Raw genomic sequence first — 25,634 nt, 5'->3', positions numbered from 1 at the left:
ATCCAAAAACGGCAGTCAAAAGTGACAATTGAGATGTAAGAGTTTACCCTTTTAGATTAGAAATAGTGCCACTGAAATTACTTGTCCCAGTCCATGGAATATGTATTTATCCTAGCTGAGGAGATGATACAGTGTAATTTCCTTAAGAAATTAGTAAATTTAAATTAAAGAATCAAGCCCGTGTTACTGATAATAGTAGAGCTTGACCTTTTTTTTTGAAGGGGGAAAAAAAAGCTAAAAAATACTTTGTGCTGATTATTTGTCATTTGATCAGGATAAGATCAAAGCCATTAGGGAAAAAGGCTGCACCAGCTGTATTTTTGTATTACAAATACTAATTTGCACACTGAGGTAAGTGTTTTAGGCAAGTTATTTTCTCTGCTGTAGAGGAATTCTGCTTGCTCAGTGCTACTGTGAGATCACTGCCCTCGAAATTAATGTGGATTTTGCTGGAGTAAGATTGGAATGGGCCTTACAGGAATTCAGATAGTTATGGGATAGACAATTCAGATGCTGAGTGTGGGCAGATACGGTACACTATCTGTAAAACATCCACAGCCTTTTTGGGTGGCAGCAGGAGGCTAAGCCCTTAGACTCTTAAAGCAGGACTACATGATGAAGTTTAGGTGCCTGAATTACACCTGAATTGCTCTTGATTTTGGATAGGCATAGGACTCCAATACTGAAATCTTCCAGATACATACTGTATGGGATAACTGGACCTTTTGTGTTGAAAAGTTGGACAGACTTCATTTATTTACAGCAATTTATACATAAAAATACATGGAAACAGAAAGGTACCTGGTGAACATAAATCAGAATGGCTTTTTTGGGCTAAGTAACTTTAACTCTATGTTATATTCCCACCAGGACAACATACAAGCAGAGGGAGGCTGCAAATTTTGGTTGGATTACTGCAGAAAATGTGGGAGTTGCTTTGGTTGCCAAAAATTAATAGAAGGCTTTAAAAATTATCTTCTCAGTAAACTGGATTTTCAGCCTTGAAATTTCTTGTTTTCCTCTTACAGCTTGTCATTTAGGGTAAATGAACTCAGCGTTGTACAATGGTTTACATAGCTGCACAAAGGTAAATACAGGTAGTTCTAGAGTATGTTACCACCTTGTGAACATGTCAGAGTGGTATTTTGTGGAAACATTTCAGTGACAGCCTTTTTTCTTGTTTTAAAATGTTTGCTGACAGTGTGTTTGAAGAATGGAGAAAGTGAATGAACATGACATTTGTACTTGTGACCTCTGTTCAAGACAGTGATTATGGTACTGTGAGTAAAATTGGATTTTTTTCTTCAGGAGTCCTGCAGAAAGTCACTGTAATATTTGAATTCCAGGTTTTCCATCAAAGCATAACTTGGAAGAGATTTAAGGGATTCATAGGCCTTCTGCTGGCCCTCAGTCCAGGATTTGAGGACAAAAAAGTAAATTGGAACTTCAAATAGTACCTTTGCTATATGGGGTTTTTTTTTTGTTGTTGTTTTATAGTTAAAGGGGCCTGTTTCTAAGTGTCAACCAGTTTTTGTTTTTGAAATGAATTAATTCAGTTGAAAAAAGGTGGGAAGTACCTGGTAGTTTGAAATGTTTTGTCCAGTGTATTATCCCAAGCCGGGTATTCTATGTTATATTATTGATTGCTGTGTCTGGTCTGGCTTTGAAATGTTTCAAACCATGAGAATTTTATCATTCTTCTGGGGCTACTATGTCCTCTTAAGAGATTTCACTGACAGTAAGTTTTTCCTGATAATACAGGTAGCTCTCTTCTCTGGTTTTGTGATAAGTGACTCCATTATTCTTTGAAATATGTGGGTAATCACTAGACATTCTCAAAAAATTCCCTTTCAAACTGGAAGATAAAGAGAATTTTAGGCAATATGGAGGATAGATAGCAGGAGTGAAAAAAATTTATCAAGTTGGATATCCTTTCTGATTGAAACACGTTTCTTAAGTCTGCACCATACTCTTAGTGACACACAATTATGATGGATACTACTCGTGAGAGACTCAGATGTACTTTTCTAGAGACCTAAGTTGGCTTGTTATTTCATTTTTAAGATACTGACAGTGAAATGACTAAAGAGTGAGACAAAATCTGTCTGCAGAATAAATATGTGAATCTTTCCATCATTTCAACTTTCTTCCTCTGCTACATTTCGTTGTGTTTGTATCCCTTATTTTTGATTTTTATCACATACTGTGAAGGCCAGTGTTCTACAACAGGATCTTGGCAGGTTGAGAGCTGTGACTGTGAATAATGAGTCAATTATCACTTAGTCAGGGGAAAGGCAGAGTGATCCTCTTGCTGTCTTGAAAGTGATCTTTCCTTCTTCCCCTTCTCTCTCAAAAGTGAGGACAGAAATGGTTGAAATTCAGAACACTATCAAAGAAATACTCTGATATTTGTCTGCAGATTGTATTTCTTTAACTTCAAGACAACTTATGTGTGTTTTTTTCAATAATATTTTAAAGTTCATTACAGATACTGCTTCAAGGGAGCCAGTTACGTGATGCATGCATTGGGACACTATGGGTGTCAGTAGCTACTTTGGGCAGCTGAAGTTGGCTCTTACTGGTCCTGAGGGACTGTGCTCAAGGCTGGCAACATGATGTTTAAATCACCTGCCCCCCTTTAATTTATATGGAATGGCCTCATTATGCGCATGATTGCATAGCTGATATTCTGTCCACAGAATAGCATTTAACAACTGCTTTGGGTTGCTTAGACATTTTTATTCTGAATTTTTCTTCACAAGCAGTCAGGAATCTAGTGTCACATTGCAGTGGTGAATGTTTCATCAAATGTAAGAGGGTTTAATATTCTCTAACCCAATAACTCTGCAATGGTCTTAACCAGGAAAAGGTTTCTGTCAAAAGTTTATGACTGATCTCTTAGGAAAAGGGATAGTGCTTCTAAGCTGTAGTCTGGAGTTGGTAAATGGCACATAAATACTACAAATGCACCAGATTTCTTACTAACTCATTTAATCTGTCTAGGTTTTTAGCTGTGACAATAGCTCAGGTTTCTTCAGCTCCAGAAAATATATAACCTAATAAAGCAAGTTTGTCAGCTCATATGTGCTGCCTAATTATAACTGCTCAACTATGTGTCATAGGTCTTTTGATGCTAAAAGTGGTATTATTTTCTCTGGAGAATTCAGAACCTGTATTTTTGAGAAGGATGATCTGGTTTATATCCCAGAAGAATGACCACAGTGGTATACAAGAAAAGCATGGGCTAGTGCAGGAATATCATGTTTATTCAGAGTGTATTGGCTGTATGATTTATGCTTCAGATCATTCTGGTGATGATTTCTTTTGTCTCTCTGTTGGTCTGGTGAGAATCTTTTTATCACTTCTCATATGTAAATGCTCCTGATGTGCACAGGGAGGATACTGGGTTGGTCCTCAGGCCCTGTTGTTACTCTATAGGTCTGCAGGTGTTGGGCTGCATTATTTGCATGTACACATTTACCCCAAAATACATTAGTGTTCTTTTGTGGCTTGTCAGTCTTTAGGATAAAACTTGCAAGTTCTTAGGGTAAAACAGGAAGCCCATCCTGTTTTACTACTAAAGTAAAAAAAGATTGAAGTTTTTTGAGAAAGCCATCTAGTTCTTCCTATAAAGTAGGGTGACAGTAAAATTATCTTCAAATATTGGGTGACTGTTTTACTGGTCAAGAATTTAAAAGAGGGTTTCATGTCTAATACTGCTTTGTTTCCATGGCTTAAAAAGAGAGTATGTTGGAAAAGTGGTGGCTCAAATGTACTGCTGTATCCAAATACTGTTTTAGGAAGGTACTTGCTAAAAAAGCAGGGAGAAGCAAGATGTTACAGAGACCTGGGATTTAGGAGTTATTCAGAGGATCCATCTGTTATCTGAGCATTAAAACCTGTTTGCTAGATTGCTCTGGTGTGGTGCAGTTTGCTTTCTATGAACCGTGACTCTTGTGAGTGTGGACTTTAGGTTATGTCCAGCCTGCCAGCCCCTTTCTGTGTGTCATAGTAACTGCAGCACAGAGCTGTCCCAGGGGATTAATAATTCTTTGCTGTATGGCTCAGTGTAGTAACCCCAAAGGCATCATTAAAACTCTCCACAACAATTACTTCAATGCTTATAATACATAATTATGCTTTGGAAATGCAATGCGGTGTTTCTTATTGTTGCAAAGTAAATTTTTCAAACTAAACCCAAAAAGCTTCATTAAATGAGCATTTCTTTTTCATTAAGAACATGTGGTGCAAAGTTCATTTTAATTGATTGCCCTATGGCTGTTCCTTATTTGATAATGGGACTTTTAAAATAAAAAGTACTGCATTTTTATTTTGGTCTGATTACTGTATTTTTTGCCAGTGTGAAGGAAAAAACCCCTGCCATTCAGCATGGGTTTGGAAATCCATACTTCCATGCATATACTTGTCTGTAATTAGCTTCTAGATTCTGTCTGTATTGTTGAGATTTCAACTGATGATGACCTAGCTGTATCCTAATTCTGCTGGCTGCTTTGTGCTCCATGATCCTGGCTGGTAGGATAGTCAGAAGCACTTACAGTTGTCTTAACTTTGCTCTTGTTGTCCAAGGAGTTGTTAAAGGTCTGAAAGATGTCAAAAGCTATCATTGAAAGACTCAGTTCTGTTTCTGAATAGTTCCCTGTTTTCAGCGAGGACTCAATATACCACTATTAATGTACAAAATAAGCCCAAGAGAAGTTATTCTGATACTCTATCAATACACTGGAAATGCGTTTTTCCAGTTTGTCTTTCAAGACCAAAGGAATCCCCTGAGGGAACAAACCCTGCTTGAACATCTGTATTTATTCTTTAATCTCAGATCCTAAAATTTGGACAACTCAATACCACTGGCATACTGCTGTTTGTTAGTCTGATCACAATAAAAAAAAATATTTATTTGCAAAATTTTCTCACTCACATTGTCGACATGGGGAGGAAATCAAATTGGTGATAAGGTAATTCAAGAGCATTCTATAGCTGCTAAACACTGGAAGCAGCAGTGTGTAAAGAAATCAGCTCAAATGAGGTGTTTTACCAACTAAAAATAGGGGGGTGAGATTATAGGACCTGTCAGTGCATCTCATCACGTGGTCCTGGACTGGTGGAGGTTCTGGGAGTGGTGTCTGTGGACACCCAAGGGCTCTGTGGATGCTGGCCCTGGACCAGCCAGTATCAGTATCAGCTCTGACAAGAACTGCCAAGGCTCACTTCTGTACTAGACAGCATGGGCATTTGCTCTAGTGGTTGTGGTTCACACATGGGGCACGTGTTTGTGCTGATAAGCAGTTTGTGCTGATAAACAGGGTGATACCAAGATACTGATGTACAAAATACAAGGGTTCCTCCATTTTTGGCCCAAGTCATCACTGTACTGTGATCAAAATCCCAGCCCTTTTTGACAAGAAGGTACACCCTGGATTAGGTATGTAAAGGAATAGGTGTGCTTGAACTCCTTGAGATGTTGAGTGATTTTGTGGGCACAGATCCCATATAAGCACAGTTGATGGGCTTTTAAAACGAGAGCTGCAGTGTTGGGAGCGTGTGTTGGTGTTGGGGAATGAGGGTTATTTTCTGGTTTTAGTGCTAAAAGTGTACATCCAGAATATCTCTACTGACTGGGCAGTTGCTATTGGGCTCCTGTGTAGTGGTGTCTCAAAGAAGAGACTTTCATCATATATGCTGGTGTTTGCAGTGTCAAATGAAGACATGGGCACAAATGTTATGTGCATTTTCCTCAGAATTCAGAGAGAGTTTAAACAAAGTTTTAAAATAAAAGCTAAGGTGCAACTTACTCTCTCGCTTTTTGGGGTATTTCAACTCTTGGTTGATTTTATAAAGTTTTCTTTATATTGCATAAGCTTTTGTGATAATGAATTCTTCAGTATTGAGGAATAGGTGGAACTCTGGGCACTTGAAGTTCAAACTGCATATTCAGTTTTATGGTAAAGTTTGCAAAATGCATGTATATGTTGTACATGGAAGCTTTCATGAGAGGAAACATGAATGTGTAAAAAAGTCAGTATTAGATCTAATGAAAAACATGCTTTTCTTTTTCTTGGATAGTGCATTATGTTTTCTGATCTGGTGCGGTTCTCCTTGCAGAGAAAGAGGGGAAGAAAATCCAGGGAAGTAAAGTGGACTCCTTAAGAAAAACTTGTTCTACCTCTGAATTACCAAACAGAAATAAACAGGATGGCTCACCTGAAAGAAGCAAAGAAATGTGGGTGTCATTTCCACCAGAGATGCCAAATGAGAATGAGGTAATGAGTTAACATTTGTCCTTGTGGACAAGCACCACATTCAAACAGATGAAATATGGAGAGATACACTGTCCAAATGTTAGAGGCTAGTGGTATTTATCCAATTTGAGGCAAATATTTAAAATACTACCTAAGTGTCAAACGCTTAGAGGGGCACCTGCAGGGATCATGTTTGGCAGTGGCATTTGCCCTGCTGAAGAGCTGCCATAATCTGACTAACAAATAAGGCACCCTGCAATGGGCTATGTAATGCTTTCACTGGAGAATGCAGTTAGTGGTAGAGGTTGGCAAAAGGGAAAAAAAATCCTGAGAGTATGAATGCCACCATGGACAGATTTAGTTTGTTTCTTGTAGATTTTAGTAAGTACAGAGTTCTGTGTTACTGAAGCTATGTTACTGCCTGAAGTAAACAGTGGGCAGGCCAGGGGCATTTTTGATCTTCTGAAACATAGGGGATTAGGGATTTAATGTGTAGGGACAAGAGAACAACAGACATCATCTGGAGGGAGTGAGATGGAAGTCTGAGTCAATTTGTTAAGAACTTCTGCCTTCCTGCCTGAATAACAAATAATTGAGCTGTGATCTAACCTGTACTCAAAATTTCCCTTCATTAAACTTTTATTAAAAAATAAGTAACAGGTCCTTTTGTGAAATACACAGAGCAACACACTGAAGTGCTTTCAAATGATGGGCCTGCCAGGCCTCTGAGCACAAGCTGCCACTCTCCTCCTTACTAGGACATGTCTTTGAGGTAGCATCAAGCAAGGCTTTTAAAACAATTTCATTCTGTCAGTTGATTGTGTAATAATAATGAGAATATTTTTGCCATTTTTTTCATAAAAGGTATTGTTTCCTCATTGGTATAATTTGTCTTTATGTCTCTTACTTTATCCACATTGAATTGTCTTTCTGCCACATAAGGCAGTGTACAACTTCCATTATCCTTGTAATGGAACTTCCACAATCCTTTATGTATGTCTTTGTTTCTAAAGAAGAAAAAGCTTCAGACACGGCTGCACATTTTTGTCACATTAGCGGTTTAAGAAACAAGTACAATAATAGTAGAATGCATCAGAAAGATTGCAGTGTAGCAGCAGGAAGAGGCCATAATGCAGTAAATAGACCACTGTAACCTTTAAGCCTGCCCTGAGGAAGGAAATTGGGGAAAAGACAGCTGTTGAAAACAGTGCTACTGTTCTAAGTGCTGCTTTTTAGGCATGCTGTGATTACTTGCACTGTTGTTCTAAATGATTCAGTCTAGTCCCGTGTAGGTTTTCAGAGAACCTGTACCTGTTCTATTTTCAGGAGCATTCCATTCACTTCTTAAATATTTTTCTATAAAACATCTATAAAGCTGTTTGAACACAATCCTGAGTAATGTGTTCAGTGGGACTCTTCTTGAGCAGGGAGAGTGGACAAGGTGACCTGCTGTGGTGCCTTCCAACCTTACCCCTTCTGTGATTCTGTGAACTGTATGTATAAATCAGTAGGAGCTTTGATTGTGATTTTGATTCTGTTTCATGCATGTAAGTACTTCTGCCCATCTATCTACAGGCAGTGATGAGTGAGAGCTCGACAGCTGGTGTCTCTGATACAAATAATCTCAGTCTGTCTGAAAGAGTGAAGGTGAGGTTTTCTTTGATTTTCTTCAAAGTGGGGGTTATGAGCGGAACATGACTGATTTTTGCTGTATTAATTTACAAATTACTTGCAATTTGTTGATGTATTTCTTTTCCATCTGTGGGAAAGAAGAATGAGAGCAATCCAAAATTTTTTCTAATGTTGGTGAGTATGTACTTTTAAAGTGTAAAGGTTATGTAAGTCTTGATGAGAATGTTTTCAAACCAGGTTGGAAAAAATTATCTAAGAGCATCTTTAATTACTTCATGGAGAAGCCAGGGCATGTAGTAAATCCTCCATGGTAACACTATTTGCAGATAGGCTGGGAAAAAAAACCCTTTTGCTCTGACCCTGTGCATCTATTCAGTGATACCTGAAATGAGAAATGTCTTGTCTTTTGTATGTTTTAAATAGTTTAGATTGTTCAAGGGACTTTAGCCTGAGAAAACAGTAGAGCAAAGCCCCAGGTGAAATACTAGATGTAATAATTCTTAGGTTTTTTTTGCTTCCTAATCAATTCACCATTAGTGTCAAAACAGAAGGATCAAGCTCTAGTTTGCCTACAGCATGTACTGTCTTTGTGCCATATGAAATGAGCCTGCAAAATTGCAAAGTAACTTACCATGTATCATTTTCCTATGAAAATATTTTACTTCTTCATCTTCCCACTAAGTTCCCGAAAAAGTTACTGTACAGCTTGAGCTTCCTTCCCATCACTTAAGTTGATATGCAGCAATTTTGGCAGTAAATCTTTGCCTATACCTAAAAGTATTTCCTTTGGGTTACACATTTCAAAGAAAACTCATATGCTTTCTTGGAAAAATGCAGGGAAGAATGGAGAAGATGAAGCAGACAATTTACTGCATTTTTGCTTTGCTCTAGATTGTACTGTAAGGAATGGAACTGATATATTTTAACCTATTTTCCAATTTGGGTTTTTATGGCAGGTGGACAATTACTTAAACTTGGAAAATGTAGACACAGATGAAGAGACATACAGTGGTAGGTTCTCCCCTTCATATTCACTGTCATTTTCTGTCTTTGAGTGCAAGTGTGTGAACACTGATTGAAGAACTGTTTCTCCCCTAATGGAGATGATCTTCCTCAGTTCTTCTGTTGCTAGAAAATTCCCCACATTACCCCAATTCCCCAAACTGAAGTACTAACTTCCCCACTCTAAGAGGTAATGAGATAATAAATTAAGAGGAATATTTATTGTACTTTGTGCTGGTGAAGGTTTTTTTTTCAAGCTTTTCTAGAAGTGCAGAGCGCTTCTTGTTAGCAACATCTCTACATTTTTCCGCATTTCTATTTTGTATCAAAATTACTTTGATTGCAAAAGTTTTTTCGCAAAGTATTGTGGGTGCTAAGAGACAGTTCTGTAAAGTGGAAATATTTAATGAAAATGCTGTCCCTACCTATTAAGACAATTTGATCCTGGGCTTAAAATAGATGAGATGCATTTTGAATTCACAGTGAACTTCTTTAAGAATTCTAGTTACGAGCATTTTGAATTGTGTTGAACTGTTCTGTACATCTATAGTAATTTTAACTCTCCCACCTCCAAAAAGTAAGTGGAATACTAATGTCTGTAATTATAGGTCCTTGTGTGGTCTTTATTATAACCAGAACTGACAACCTTTTAGCATTTAAATTCATTTTCCTCATCTATACCTGTGATTGTCCAAGGAAACCAAGCCACACAGATTGAGGGATTTGCTTGAGGTCACAGACAGAAGCTGCAGGGCTTTGATGCTTGGTTTCTTAGTTATTGCTACTTGATTGGTCTCTGTACTCTAATAGTGTAGTTTTGATTAGTCTTTCCTTTCTGTGTGTTCCAAGTTCCTATGAAGTTTGAGGGCTTAGAGACTTGCAGTATCTCACAAGAAAATAATAAACCAACATAAGTCAGGTTTATGGCAAGTATTCTTTCTTCAGCCTTTCAGAAAGGAGGTAGTAAAACAGCAATCCCAGATCAGGTACAGATGTCAAAGATTTCTTTTGAGTGCAGTGTTCATATATGCCCATTTTTCCCTTTGTAGGGCATTGTTCTGTGTTTATGTCTTAAATTCTGGTAATATCTGTTAAAAAACCCCTGGAGCTTGCTGGTGGAAGCACAAACCCACATTTCACTTGTCTCATAATGAAATGAGAAATGCCTGTATCTAGTTCATTAAAGTATTGTTAAATATCTCTAGTTCCGAACAGGCCACAAATTGGTTGATGAGAATTAAGCCCAATGCTCTAAAACAGAACTCTGTTTGACATTTTACCTTTAGATTTTTAGGAAAAAGAGCTCTGCTTAAGCTTGGGGATAACTCACTGCAGTCAGTACTGTGACAGACCTTGCCTCTCTCCAGCTTTTGGGTCATTTCTGTGTATTTGTGTGTGTCCAAGGGTAAATGTTAATCACATACACGTGGAAAGCCCTGGTAAAACATGCTTCATTTGAGGCAGTCTGCCTCAGTGCAGAATGAGACTGTATCAACAATGCTCACTAACAACATTGAGCTTTTAGATTGTATTTTATAACATTGAAACACTGCCTAGCCAGAAACTAATTGCTCCTTCTAAATGCTGCAAGGAAAGTGAACAGCATCCAAATTTATACCTGGGAAACCCACAGCCTGGGTCTTGCTCAGGGCTTCTATGGTAAAGGTAGTCAGGCTGAAAAATTTCCCCTTGAGTCCTAGGTGCAGAAAATAGCACTTACAGTTTGGTAGTTATCTTACACATCAAAATCCACTTGATAGCTTCATACTAAGAGAGTTAAATCTTAGTCCTGCAGAAACCATGGCAACAAAATGCAATTTAAAATATAAAATTATGTCACCTATTGTTTGTAATGATAAAGTAATCTAGAATAGTATCACTAGTGAATACCTTAATAAAGGATTAATTTTGAAGAATTCCAGTTAGTTTATAAATGAGGCAAATTGTGACACAAATTAGAAAGACATTGTTGTTGACCTTTTTAAATGCTGCCACCTTATGTCAGAACAAATGATTGATTTAAGAATTCGTATTGTCAAAACAAGCTAAAAAATATCATAGCTTATTCTACCCAGTAAAAAATATCATACCTTGCTAGTATAACTGCAACAAACCTTTATCTCTCCTTGTTATTGGCAGCAGTTCAGTATCTCTGTGCTTCACTTGGCTTTAAAGGGCAGATCAGTTAGCTGAGTTAGCAACTGTACATAAATACAATAAATATTCACGCTTAAGAGCAACTAGCTCAAAGCTGACAGTATGAAAAGTGTGATAGAAAATAGGTGTTAAAACATCCCATCTAACCAGTGCTGTCTGGCAGATGTCCTGGAAGAGTCATTCTAGTGAAGGGTTTTTTTGTTGTTTTTTTTTTTTCCAATGTATCTTGCAAAGTTCAATGTCTTTTAAGATGTGAATGAATGTGACTGCTTCTTACGAGTAAGAAAAGCAGCCCACAGATTTGGCCAGTATGCAAATTCATTGTAGCTGTTTTTGTTTGACAGCACTGGGCTGAAAGCTTGAAACAAGGGCAGTGCTTTGCATTGTGGGACTTTGGCACAGAGAACCATGATTGGCAAAGTGAAATTGGTGCCCTAAACCATGGCTTTAATGCATCGTGCAGAGACAGCATGGGTACGGTGTCCTGCCTAATCGCTCTTTCTCCCTGAATTTAATCTCTAACTGTAAGTAGCTTAAGGCAACAATGGAGATGATCAGGCTTCCTCCAGGGATGGATGGAGGCTGCCTAGTGCCTGTGTTTTGGCAACAGAATTCCTTTCCAGGACTGGTTACAAATTTCTTGCTGTAGGGCTTAAGGGATAACTAGGTGATAATAGGTAATATTTGAATTCAAGTACAAAATATATAAAAAAAAAAAGTCTGAAGATCTCGAGTGTGCTATTGTTTAAATAGAAGAGAAAATTAAAACAGGACTAATTAAATGTATGGGTAAGGCTGCATAGCCAAGGATATAATTGTCTCATCCTAATCCAGTTTGGAGTACTGAAATACAGCAAACTTGTCTTTTCAAGGTCCCAGTTGTCTGTAACCCCGCAGAGGCTGAGGAGAAGCCAATTGACTCAGTTACTTTGAAGCTGAGGCCAAGCATAACTATTGATAATTAAAAAAATTCTTTAGGCATATTATATCAACATCTGTTATTTTTCATAATCTGTGTCTTTCCATTTATATTTTGAGCCTATGTTTATATCCAGAAAAATCAGGTTGAGGAAGAGGATTGAGAGTTAAATGAAGTGGATTTTTTAAAGTATGGGGCTCCCCCCCAGCTGGTGAATCCTTTTCTTGTTTTTCTTCTGCAGTCTCTGCAATCCATTTAACACTGCCTTGAGATGATTTCACACTAGGCAGCTCTTTGGGACTAACAGCCTGAAGCATGAGAATTAGAGGAGACTGCAAAATTTAGCTTTTAAGCTTTTTTTGTTATCACTCTCTTCTCAACTCCCCATCAACAGCATTTTTGTGAAATGTGGTGTCTGAAAGTGGTAAAACCTGTGTCAGTGTATATATAGCTGTCAGTGTATATATAGCTGGGCATGGTTTGGCTACAGTAAAGTTATAGACAAAACTTTGAACTTCTTCACTCTTGAAAGTTAAAAGCAGACTTGTGCCAGTAGATTATTTTTTTCTATACTCATACTTGATGTCTGTGGTACACAATAAGCAAAAAACTCCAACTCAGCAGCATTGACAGATATAGTAATCACTTTCTGGGATGTGGTAGGGAGGGACTAAAGAGAATTGTTCATTTTCCAAATATGCTGTCATTAAAGTATGCTGGACTTGAGTAAAGTTGTCAGCCATATCATTCAGGGAGTTGATTCTTCATGGTGTGAGAGGTGCATTTCAAAATGTCTTCTCGGTTTTTTGGTATCACTGCCTGTTCAGTTATCTCTATATATGGTGCTGTTGGCAGTATCCAAGGCTTTCCTGTTGCTAATTAATCACCTCCACAGAGAACATAATTAGCAGCTTAATTAGGATCATCATCCAGTAGTGCTGTAGCAGCAGCCTAAACAGGCTGTGAGGTACTGGCTAGAACTTACAATAGCCTGGAGTTCCTTTGGGTGCTCCCACTGAGAAGGAGGACTGTCAAAACTCTCTAATTTTTCTCTCTGAAGGGGTTTCTTTATTAAACATTATCAGGGAAAGCAGCATTTACCAATTAGACTTTCATATGCTGTCACACAGCCAGGATAGAGAGAGACAAAGCTCATTTCTGGCATGTCTACTGGCAAACAAAGGTTGATTACATTCTTATGGGGTGATTGAAGGGAATTTGAAACATTGTTTGCATTACTAACAAGCCTTAAAAAGTGGAATTGACATTCTGAGTATGACAAGCACTTGCTAAAAGCAAAAATAATTTTCCTTCTGTTGTCCTAATTTTTAAGAGTTATCTTTCTGAGCCGTTGCCAGGCTGTTGCATAACAGTGCTTCCTCCTCATCTCTCTGCAGATTGGTCTGTTGAGGGGGAGAAGCTCTTAGTGCAGAAGTAATCAGTGTTTATATCAGTAGGTAATAAAAACCTCTTGATGTCCAGGCTTCCCTTACTTTAGTAAAGGGTATAGGTTTAGGTTGCAGGTTTGAAACAATAGTGAAAGATGCCATTGTCTTTAAATGAGCGTTTACATCTTCTTTCTGTCCTACAAATACTTTTGACCCAAATTATGAAAAAAGCAGCTGCAGAGCATGTGAAGACATAGCCTAGATACCCGTGAACTGTGCTGTCCTTTTCAGAAAGCTTTCTCATATAACTGGTGCAGAATCAGAACAGATGCCACGCTAAGAACAAGGACTGAAAGCACTTAGATGGCTGGAGATAGACATAAGCAATCAAGAGACTAGGGATGAAAACAAACCCACTTGTATGTGAATCATGAACCAAAAGACAAAAATCTAGAAATGAAGTACCCAAGGGAATTAATTCAACTCTTTTTAAAAGAACATTCTACTTTGCAATTTGAGGCCCTGTTGGCTTTTAAATGTTACACTATTCCCAGAAGAAAATTAAATTAAGAATTTGATAATGTATTTTTTACAAAGACCTAGCTAGGAAATCTTTATTTTCAAATGCAGATTCACAGGAAAATTAGAGGTCCATAACTCCATTACCATGGTAGAATTGTGCAGGTAGAGATAAATAGCCATTTCATCCTTTTCACCCTGGATCTGTGTACTCTCTTGTTGGTTCCATTAACTGACATTTAAGCAATGCTTTGAAAATTTATTCTGAGACAAGAGAAATGTAAATGCAGTATAAAACTGTAAAGAAACTTGTGTATCAGCTGAAAAAAATAGTAGGTAGATTTACATAATCGTTTGACTGAATTGCAAGACATATGGTCCCCTTAAATTCTTTCATAAAAACATTACTGAGACACGATGGACACATCTGTGCTGTGGCAGAGCTGAGATTGATTCATGTTAAAAGATATTTCTAAACCTAAGGCATATCCTTCTGATCTGTCACAGAATGCAAACCCACTAGTCCCAGTATGAAGGTTTTGCTGAAGTTTGTAAAGGAAAAGTGATTCAGAAAAGCTGTGCATTTGTGAACTGTGGAACACATCTTGCCCGTGTGGAAAGGTTACGCGTCACTCCATCCCAGATATGGGGAGGTCCTCTCAAGTACCTCTTTTTGGAAAGATCAGGGAGAAACAGATGTCTGTGAAATACCCTTAGACAAGAGAGTCATCTGGCACTGTAGTGGGGCATGTTAGTAGTTCTACCAGGTATTTTTACTTAATGTCTTATGAGAGTCATACGAAGATGTTTTGCGAGGATTCTTTATGCCCATTGTACAGATGGTGAAGTTCTAACAAAAGAGAAATGAATGAGCCTGCTCAGCTCATCAGTGTCAGATGAGGTATCTTGTAACTTCTACTATAGGCATCTGTGCTGAGGACCTTCCATCTTTGTTCCGAAAGAAAGATGGAAGGTGTTCTCTGAGTTTAAGAGCATGTGCATCCAGATTTTAATTCAGCACCCTTAAGAAAGAAGAAAGCTGTCTGTTTTCAGCCAAGTTTGATTTTTCCTTAGTACAGTATTACTATCTACATTTTAGCTCAGGACTCTATGGATCTGTTTTAATGGTAGCTTATGCAACAATAAGTACATCACACTGACTAAAAAGCTACTGCCCATGTCTGAGCACTACAGGATTTTAACAGGATTTTTCTAATTTTGCATTGAGTGGAAGGTTAACATTGACTATTTTTATTCAGCAGGGTCATTAGTTCTCCCAGGAGAGGTGGAAGAGACGATGACTTACTGTACACCCTTCTTTGATAAGCCTGTTCAGCCGAAGCTCAGAGCGTGGTCAGTTCCCCAGCCATCAGACAGCAAAGCCCAAGAGGTATGAGGTCAGATGTAGTCATTCAAACTTTGGGGCTTTGGCCTATTTGTTTCTTCCCTGTTGGCTTCTAATGTTATTTTCACAAGAACAGAGGGATATAGATGGAAGATGTGGAACTGCTGTGAGTTAACAAGTCATATTATTAATTTTTAAACGAATAATGAATTCTTAAATTATGTTAAGAATTGAAATAAACACTATTTTATCTCGCACTGCAACTATATAATCCTACATTTTCAAAATGTGTACTTCAATACTTCAAGTGGTATGTGGGATTTTTAATGTTTAATTTGTCTAACAGAATACTCAAGTAAGCTCTCGCACTTTTAAGCCTTTTAGCAATCCTTACGTAGAATGATGGACCATTTCATTTTCCAGTGATCTCATGATCTTACGGCATACTCATTGGCTTAATATAGGAGCCATTTTCTGCAGCAGGGAGGTAGTGAATGATCCCTTTAACATGACACTTAAAATTAAAAAAACGGTTTTAGAATATATTGTGGTCAGAATTAAGATCTGGTCCCTCAGAAATGAGTAGTAGCAAGATGCTGCTGAGAAACTGCATTGTCAGGGTCTGGTGTGGAGAAGTTTGCTTTATGGACTCTGAGCCTTTTAATCAGACACAGTCAGTACAAGCTTTAATTTAGAATTGCTGTCTTCCTTCAGAAATCCAGTTCTTTTCAAACTGCAACAGAAGGTGTGGATTGCTCACAGGCTTATTTTAAGTCATTAAGCTTCCTATCCAAATAGCGTGAGCATTAACTTTTGGGGGTGTTTCTATTGCAGAGAATTCTTCACTGCTCTTTTCCCCTGCCTGGTCATTGCAATAGAGGCTGAAGTTAGCTTGCAGCTAAAGTGGGCCAGTTTTGATAGTTTCATGTGCTTATTGATGTTTCCGTGAGGCTTAAATCAAGTTTATAAATGACGCGTGACCAATGAAGGTTTGGTGTTATAGCACTGCATATGGTGCCTCCTTTCCTGGCTCAGTTGTGTTTAGTTCCTTGCAATAAACTCTTTACTATAAGGAACAAGTCTGCTTTGGGAAAAAGTAGAAGTTCTAAAATGACCTTTCAAGCTTTAATACCCAACATTCTGTGAATAAAAATATTCACTCTTTTCCCTAAGGATTGACATAATTCAAGGTTTTTGCCTTTATGTTCCATTGGACACAAAATAACACTGGAAAAACTAGAATGAGGTTTTATAGCTTTCTCATTTCATAACTTCTGTATGAAACCAAAGAAGAAGGAGGTTTGTAGCAGCCTGCAGTGTTCATAAAGGACTGCATATGATTCTTTAAACTATAGTTCATGAAAAATAGATAAAGATCCGACTGCATGCAAAATTCATTTCCATTTGAGAGAAAGTTGGGTTATGAAAGAAACTGAGTATTATTACATTGGCTATGAGTTGCTGCATTTTTCAAGAAGAAAGACAATTTTCACAACCATTTGGTTGGTGCCAGGCTACTTAAAATGAAGGCAGTCTTTCCCCTAAATTATAAACATATTTTTGCCTTCATTTAGATAATATAACTGTGGCCTGATTTTTAGAACTGTCAAGATTGAACAGGTCCATTTTAAAATCCCTCAGTGCTTCAAATTGTCATTGCCTTGAAAATTAAGTCTTGCATTGCTTATGGCAGGACTAGTTCAGAAAGAGAAAAAGATTTTCCCTGGAGACATCTCTGCTTTAAAATGAGACTGTTCTCTGTCCATCAAAACAAATCTGTTAGGGAAGGGCAACAGAATGTGGCTGCCTAATTGGTTTTCTTAGAGAATGGAAGACCATTCTCTATGAAAAATAGCAGGATGAGAAATGTCTATGCTGTGGAAACACTTGTGAGGCACTTCAGGGTAAATTGTGTATCTCTCAACATATTGCTAGGGAAAATTTAAAAAAAGAAGCTCTGCTAAGACCCAGTATATAACTTGAATAATTGTTAGAGAACGACTTGTCTCCCTGAAAATGTTTTTCTGTCAAAAGGTGTTAGAAAGTGGCTTAGTGAATGACACAGAAAATTATTTCTGTTGTCCACCACTGTTGCTTCATCTTTCTTTCCTCACTTTAGACATAAATATATTCCAGGATATGAACATTGACAGTGGAGCCACAGGCCACTGCAAATTGAACCAGCATTCATTCTATGTTTGAAGTACACTATCACAAAACATTTCCCTCCCCTACCCAGAAATTTATTTTCTCCTTTAATTCTAATTAATACATTCTTTCATAAAAGATATCATAGTATTTTTATGTCTTAATGCCTGCTTTCTCGCATCTTTATTCGTTATTGCCCTCTCTGCATACATGAGTGCAGTTGCTGCATATTTTCCATCCACTCGCTATAAACATGCATTCAAAGTGGGATTCATCTCACCTAACTTCAGCTTTAAATGTAGTTTTAGTCCTCCAGTCACCAAGAGGCAGAGATAAGCAGCTCCAGAAAGTGATTAATCCCACTTGCTGTAGGAATTTGTTGGAAGATGTAATGTATCTTCATCCACAAGCTCTGGCTGGGCCATTTTTGGCTAATTGACTACCTTAGTCTAGAAACCTGATTTTTTGTATGGCTAGGATTAGGAAAGAAGAATTCTGCCCTTCTATTCTTTATTTGTCTGTAGTTTGAACATTCAAAAAAGTATTCAGCATGTCTGTTATTTTGTCTTAATCTGTGGCACAGCAGCGTGTATCCTGTGAAATACAACTTCCTTTGAGTTCCTTTAGATTAAGGTTTTACTGATAGGCCTCAGCTGAGGTTTTTTTCTGCCACATGCTATGCATAAATGCAACAAGAACACAGAAGAACTTAAAAGACAGCATTGACTAAGTGAGAGAAGATGGAAGAGTTATATCTTCTCAGAGGCCAGTAAAGACACAGAGATTGAAGGACTTGTCCAGAATGATGAAGCAGAAGTAGAAAATTGGTCAAGATTTATTGACTTCCAGTCCAGTCCCCCAAGCTCAAGACAAACTTTTTTTTCTCCTAAGTACCCCAGTATATATTAAGCTTATGTGAGACCATCATAGCATAAAGCCTTCCCCCCACTTTTTTTAAATTTATTGTTAGTGAACTAGTAAGTTTTCCCTTGAGTATGCAGTGAAATCATTGGTGAGTGTATGTGCATACTTCACATAATTTGAACAAGTGAATCATAGAGTGCCATAATTACACAGAAATACAAGTTTTAGAAGGACAGAGACAAGCTGTTCAGCTAAGTGTAACTCCACACAGATTAATAAAAGAACTGAGTTGCCAATTATTAATAGATTTTTGAAAATGTCAACTTTAAGATATTCTATTTACAATATTACTTTGTAAAAAAACCTCTAGCAAAATACTTCTGTTATTAATATGAATATTACATTCTTTCCCTCCTTTAATTTGGACATGTAGGAACTGTAAATGAAAGTGATTTTTCTCTTCAGAGAGTAAATCACAGAAGCAATCTTAAGCAAACTGGCAGTTTTCTAATAGAGCAGGATTCTATTCCCAGAGAGCTCTCAAAAAGATTTCAGTTAGATGTTAAATTAGACACCTGAAATTCAGATATTTCTCTCAGCTCCTTAGGCAAAAATAACAAGATAATAACTTGATCAGCTCAGAGGATTCAGTGTTCTTTTGTAAAATGTCTTCCTTTTGACATAGAACAAAATTGCAGTTTGCAGTATATAAGTTTTAGATTGCTTGTCTTCGTGGAAGTTTGAAGTCAATGGCTTCTTGGGAGAAGAAGAAAGAAAGGAATCCCTAATGCTTTGAGTATTCATTTGAGAGATGAAGCACACTGATAAATATTCAGTGTGAATAAACTTTTCAAATGTGCAATGAGTGGGTAACAGAAAAATTGTTAACAGGGTGAAGTTGGGTATGTTTTATTTTGGCATCTTATTTCAGTTAGCATTTTGGGGTTGAGTTTTGTAAACAAAAGTTTTTCCAGTATTTTGCTGCATCTGCATAAAATGTTCCTGGAATTACATGAAGGCCAAGACAAGGTCAGAGTGGATGTGTGTATACTTTCTGTAACTCTGTTGACAGAGGAAAACAGATTTGCTTTTGTAGAATCCTTATAAAAGCTTACTGTAGTTTGAACTCTTCTTAGCTCAGTTACCTTAGATGTGTGTCCTGGTTTAACCCCGAGCAGACACCAAACCCCACACAGCTACTCACTTGCTACCCACCAGTGGAATTGGGAGAGAATGGGAAGAGTAAGCAAGAAAATTCTTGGGTTGAGATAAATGCAGTTTAATAGGGGAAGCAAAAGCCACGCACTCAAGCAAAGCAAAACAAGGAGTTAATTCACTGCCTCCCACGGGGTGCGCAGCCATCCCCAGGAGAGCAGGGCCCCGCCGTGCGTGACGGTCACTTGGGAAGACAAACGACATCACTCCAAACTCCCCTTTTCTCCTTCTTCCTCCCACTTTATACACTGATGGCATACGATGTCATGTGGTCTGGCATATCCCTTTGGTCAGTTGGGGTCACCTGTCCCAGCTGCATCTCTCCCAACCTCCTGTGCACCCCCAGCCCCCTCACCACTGGGGCTGTACAAGAAGCAGAAAAGGCCTTGGCTCTGTGTGAGCCCTGCTCAGCAATAACAAAAACATCTCTGTATTATCAACCCTGTGTTCAGCACAGATCCAAAACACAGCCCCATACCAGTCACAGTGAAGGAAATTAACTCTACTCCAGCCAAAACCAGCACAGTATTCTAAAAAATATTGTTGCAACCAAAATAACTGGAAAATATTTGTGCCTTGCATTGTATTTTGGAAAAGTGCTTTGGATTTCTGCAAATGAAAGGTAGTAGAACCCTGGTTGCTGCTACCATTTGTTACTCAGTTGCTGGTAACCTTACTGACAAGGAATTCTATGAGGTTCTGCCAGTGGAAAAGATGAAAATGAGCATGAATATGCTGAGGAGGTCAAGGCTTTATCTTTAATGGGAATGAGAGCTTGTGTACAGGCTTTATTTCCTGTTAACATTTTCCAAATGTGCTATTTATAAAAGTTAATGTTGGTTTACCTGAAATAGTATATGGATATAAGCAAGATAATCTTTGTGTGCAGAATGAATAGTGTTTTCTAGACCAACTCTATCTGCAAAGTTTTTCCCATTTATAAATGCCCATGGTCTACACATCTGCGTCCAGGATTATTTGGATGGTCCAACATCTAATGAAGCCGATGTAAGCCAAATCCCTAGAAAATTGGGTAATACAGATGACTAATAAAATGATTCTACCCCAGAAAAATTATTTCCTGATTACTCATGCAACATGATAGTTTATTAATAAAGGATGTAGATACTACCCAGATTCTCTCTGCCCTGTCTATCAAGTGCTCCACCACCAGAGAGGAATCCAGCTACCACTTCTCTGACCTATTAACTGTGTCAATGCTACTTGTTACAAAATGTCACATCAAATTGTGCAGGATACTGTGCCTTCTAAACTGAGCAGTGATCGTAGGATCCTGGGTGTTCTTCCTGCTTTTCAGCAACTATTTGTGTTCTTAATTTCAAATACATCAGTAGTCGTGGAGGACTTGTCAGAAGCTTGGAAAAATAAGCATGTGTGTAAACATTTTGCTGATTTGGTGCTGAAGTGCTTAAATCTTTGAAACACGTTTCTAGACATTTTATATTAACTTCTCATGGGATAGGGAGCATTCCTATACGGTTTTAATGGTGAAGATGTGTCTCTTGTGTTGCCCTGGAATTCATTTTATGTAACTGCTTACCATAAACCTTTCATGTCATGGACCCTGCAGCTTCTTATCAGCATGGAACCTGCCGTAGTTATTTGTTTTCATTATTTTATTTTATAGGCAGAGTGTTTATTCTGAGATATTTCAACCAGAAGCAATACAGAAATGCTATACAATATGTCAACAAAGCACATATTGGCAAATGTAGTACGATTCTTATGTTCATCATGCAAAAAATTCAAACCAGCCAATTCCATGTCTCTGAGATGGTGAAAAAAAATTATTGGAGTCTGAAAATTGATTATGTGTCATTTTGCTCATTGCAGGCCTTTCCTTCACTAAAACTGTGTTCTGGGAAGAATGTTACGTTAGTATCAGGTGCATGTATGCTGAAGCTTTAGGTAATACTAACTCAAATTTTGAGGATATGGAATCTGTCTTTGAAATGTAACATAGCTGCATATAACATGTCCATATCCCCACAGTCTTGCTGCTACAAGTGGCAGGGATATAATAGATGTGTGCAAGAGAGGTTTTTAGATTCCTTGCCTTGAGCAAAATTAGTTAATGATGTTCATTCAGATACAGTACAGTACAAATGGGGCGCATTAAATGGCTTAAATTAGGTCAAATTGAATAATCGAATTTATTCTTTTACTTAAAAAGAGCTTAATCAGCTGAGAGTGTTAGAGTCAGAAAAAATAGTTTAATTAAATATTAATTAGAAGTTTACATTTTGAGCTTCCTTATTATCACTTGCAGCAATATTATTTATGTATCTGTTTTTCCTCGTTACAGCTACTGGGCGATGATGTTCAACCATTCTCACTTGATGAAGAATTTGATTATGACAACGTGGCACTGATGCCTAAGTTCTCTGAAGCTGAGCTGAAGGCCATTGTAGAGTTTTCTGAGGAGAAGAAAACGAGTAAAATGTCAAATCAGCATGAGCTAAAGACTGAGTGAAAGGTGTCCTGTGCAGGGCTGTTGGAGTGATCCTTTTTATGGGACGAATGTAGCTTCTCATTGTACCCTTATTTAGTGTTCTTATCTGCACAGCCAGTAAATGGCATTCCTGAGATTAGTTGTTTTTTCTGCCAAGGTGCCTTGGAGCCTGTATTGGCTCAGGATAGGTGTGCTGGAGTGACTTCTCCACAGGACCAAAACAACAAAACTGGTGGATTTCAGAACAGCATCATGGCTACTCTTGCTTATATCTGGTCTTGACTCACTTCCTGAGTAGTACAAAGCTGGTCCTAAAGCTGCCTTTTACCTCCTTCTTTCAGTAATGCAATGAAGAGCTTTTTAGCAGCTGACAAATCGGTCTATGAACTCTTTCCTTTAAATGTATAGAGATACATGAGTGAATAAATCTGGGAATATTTTTTTTCTCTGTCTTTTGAGTTACTTCAGTTCTGCAAAAAAATAAATATTCCTGTTTCCAACAAACTTTTTGTGTTGATCAAAATTGATGTGGTACAACTCCTAAAATTAAAACAGTAACTGCTCAAAAAAACCCCCTCTTCCACACAGAGGAAAAAATAGCAATCTCATCCATTAAAGGAATTGGCATTGAAAGGCTGTCAGATTTTACATTTTTTCACAGGAGATGATTCCAAATAACAGCTTATAGCTTACACTCTGCATCACTGAAATACAGCAAGCTGGAGTTGAGTAAAGGTCAGCTATATGGGTGGGAGAGAAGAGTGTGCATCTCTGTGTCCTTCTCTTCAGAGTTTAGCATCCTTTTTTTTCAGCTGACTGTAGAAGCTTTGCTATTGAGGCTTGGTTTAACATCACAATGCTGCATTGTATTATTGGTCATTTTCTGGTATAACTGCATTCACTAAAGTTTACTGACCAGCATTTTGTCCTTGGCCTCTCTCTGTTATTTCTGAAGTGGGTGATTAGCATAATAAATATGAGAAGAGTGCCTGAGCAGACTGACAAGGCACCAAACCATAGATTTGTTTAAAGGCTGTGGATGAATTCTCTGTGGCCAGTTGGCTGCTTCATTGTCAGTAATTTATAAAAGCAAAGAAAGGTGTTCTAAGGTTCCAAGGGAGATTTTCTGGATCAGTGATTTTGTAAACCATAATCATTCTCCACTGAAATCTGAATAGCATTGGTTTTGAGGAATGGTATTTACCTTGATTAGGGGATATAATTTAAGGGTGAGATTCAAAAAAAAACAGCAGAAAAGAAAGAGCTCTCACAGAAGATATTTAAGGAGACTGATACAAAATTACAAGTATGTTGTGTAGAAAAACTGGTTTGTACAGGACCTTGCTGGTAGAAGGTAATGAGAATTTTTTTTTAACACTTACACTCACAAAGATGCCTGTGCTGTAGTTAAAATGGTTTTTAAAATGCAACTGGCTGTGTAGCAGATCCTGCTGGGTTTTCTGAAACTTTTTTTTTTAATGTGAATTTATTTTAATTCAATGAAGTGTTTTGTTGGACCCGAGATATTTTAAATTGGGTGGTTTAGATCCAACTGGAATTTTCCAGTGAAACCTTAAAAATTTCTGAACAGATCTAATTATTAATTCATCTTCTTCTGAAGGACGCAGATAATGTGTATACATGAGAAGGATAAGAAGTAAGTTCTGGAAGAGCTCCATAACAAATCTGGGAGAAGGAAATGGAGAAGTGCTGTATAATGATAGCAAGGTCAGCCTTTGAAAGCCTCAACAGAAAAATAAGGGAGACTACCTCATTTACATATGTGTGTATAGCAAAGATAAAGTAAGGAACCTTCTGTCTGAGAGACCTCTCTGTACAGAGTTTGCTATCCTGCAGACAAAGAATCAGCCGTAAAGGTGAACTTCTGTGGCTTTGTGGAATGGTGAATTTGGTGTTTCTTGTGTGTGGTTTTTTAGAAAGGTGTGAGTCACACAAACTATAGATCAATTCTGTGGGAATCCTACTTCCAGTAGAGTCAATGAGAAAGCTTGTCTAGGGGTTTATAATATTCTTCAGGCCAAATCAGCTCTGGAATCTCTTAAGTGCATTTTCTGTTCATTTCATTATCAATTTTTTCACTGTACATTAGGGATACAGCCAGCCATTCAGTTCCTTCTCTCATAAGCAGATGATTCTTACCAAATGTTCAGAGTACCTATTATGCTCCATAAGTGTCATTCAGTATAGTCATTATATGGTTTCCTTTGATATAAAAAAACACTTTGCTGCAGAATACCCAACAAAATTGGAACTCTTTAGTGACATTCATCTTACACAGAGAAATGGGAATAATTCACTTACATTTACACCACTCATGAGTTAGATTTTTACTCTTTGTTAACAGACATGAATATCACAGTGAAGATTAGGCAATAATAGGCTACATTTTCTGAACATGACATTTTATTGGCCTGCCCCTGTGGTTGTTTTCGGCTTGTACCTTTCATTTGATTACCCTTCACAGAGGAGGCATATTTTCCTCTTAGCCATTACCAGGTTGTCATTTTAAAGAACATACTTTATGTGCATGTTAAATTTTATACTTGCTCATGGAGTTAGTTACCTGGAATTGGTTTAGTGTTTGTGAGGTGGTTTGAAGTCTGAATAACATATATCTTTTCCTCTTGTAGCTTGTATTCTCTTTAATATTTAATATTTTCAGCAGAGGTTGGAAAGGGACATTCATCTTTTCTATTTATGGCCATTTCTAAACCTTTTTCCTGTTTTCCAAAAGAATTAAAGGCAAAACTCTCACATGGAACAGGAAACTTGGAGTGCTGCTTGGGATTGACTTAGGGGCTGCTGCAGTAGGGGACAGTTTTCTCCCTACCACACTGACAAAGATTTTGAACTGCAAAATCTCTGACACTGGGTGAACCCATTGGAAGTGAAGGCTGTGTGGTGCATCTCCCTAATCCCTTTGTATTCATGACTTCATTGATGTCTAAAGTGCAGTAGACATGTGCATCCCTATCAGTCAGTGAGCTTATCTGTGCTGAGCTTGTTGCTACTTTTGGTGCTGCCAGGAGGATACTGACTGTTTCTCTCCACAATCTTGGTGGATCCTCAGTTATGGAGAGGAACTCTTTTGAATTTTAGGAACCCTTTGAGTTTTATGGGAAGTGAAATAATCCTTCCAGTGGGGCAGGAAACTGAAGGGTTGTTTCCTTGGCTGGCTGAGGTGAAAGGTTGGATATTGTTAATGTTCAGGGTTAATGTTCACTTCTCATGACTGTAAAAGGAACAGTAATTATTTGTTGAGATAATGGTTGTGGGAGAACGAGATGAAGACTGAAGAAATGAAAAGAGATGTAGACAAACCCGACTCAGACGTTATTATAGGTATAAATATATTTCTATTAATGCACAGAGGTATCCTGGTATACACTTGTATACACACAATGCCACTGAAGGAAAATAATTTTAGTATGGAGAGTACCCACCAGATAATTCAGAACCTTATGAAGAAGATGGCATGGAAACAAATCCCTGCTCTTATGGAAAAGACTCTTTGATCCTCTGGCCTTGATTTTCTGCTGCTATAAACTGGCAGAACTCAACTGAGGCCATTTGTATTCATACAGAGCAGACAGGAGTCTGGTATTTACAGTCTTAGCTGAAAGAATATGGAGCCAAATCAATTCCTGATTTAACTTCATTGAATATATAGTTATGTATATGACCCATTATCATT

At 37.8% G+C, this 25,634-nt stretch overlaps 1 protein-coding gene across 4 annotated transcripts in view; it reads left to right on the top strand.

Annotated features, from left to right (window-relative positions):
* LOC125327841 (intraflagellar transport associated protein) overlaps window positions 1-22,840 on the top strand; it is a 41,340-nt gene extending 18,500 nt beyond the window's left edge. For 3 of the 4 annotated variants that reach the window (XM_048307791.1, XM_048307794.1, XM_048307793.1), the window contains 5 exons: window positions 6,121-6,278; window positions 7,833-7,904; window positions 8,846-8,900; window positions 15,134-15,264; window positions 21,773-22,840. In XM_048307791.1, the coding sequence (XP_048163748.1) occupies window positions 6,121-6,278; window positions 7,833-7,904; window positions 8,846-8,900; window positions 15,134-15,264; window positions 21,773-21,940 (584 nt within the window). In that variant the 3' untranslated portion in view covers window positions 21,941-22,840. The remainder of the gene's footprint in view (window positions 1-6,120; window positions 6,279-7,832; window positions 7,905-8,845; window positions 8,901-15,133; window positions 15,265-21,772) is intronic. The other variant, XM_048307792.1, reaches the window with a different exon arrangement.
* The last annotated feature ends 2,794 nt before the right edge of the window (window positions 22,841-25,634 follow it).

Source organism: Corvus hawaiiensis, chromosome 6 (assembly GCF_020740725.1).
Source record: "Corvus hawaiiensis isolate bCorHaw1 chromosome 6, bCorHaw1.pri.cur, whole genome shotgun sequence".
Lineage (NCBI taxonomy): Eukaryota > Metazoa > Chordata > Aves > Passeriformes > Corvidae > Corvus > Corvus hawaiiensis.
The sequence above is the reverse complement of the archived record's forward strand: the minus strand, read 5'-3'. Positions and strand labels throughout refer to the sequence as shown.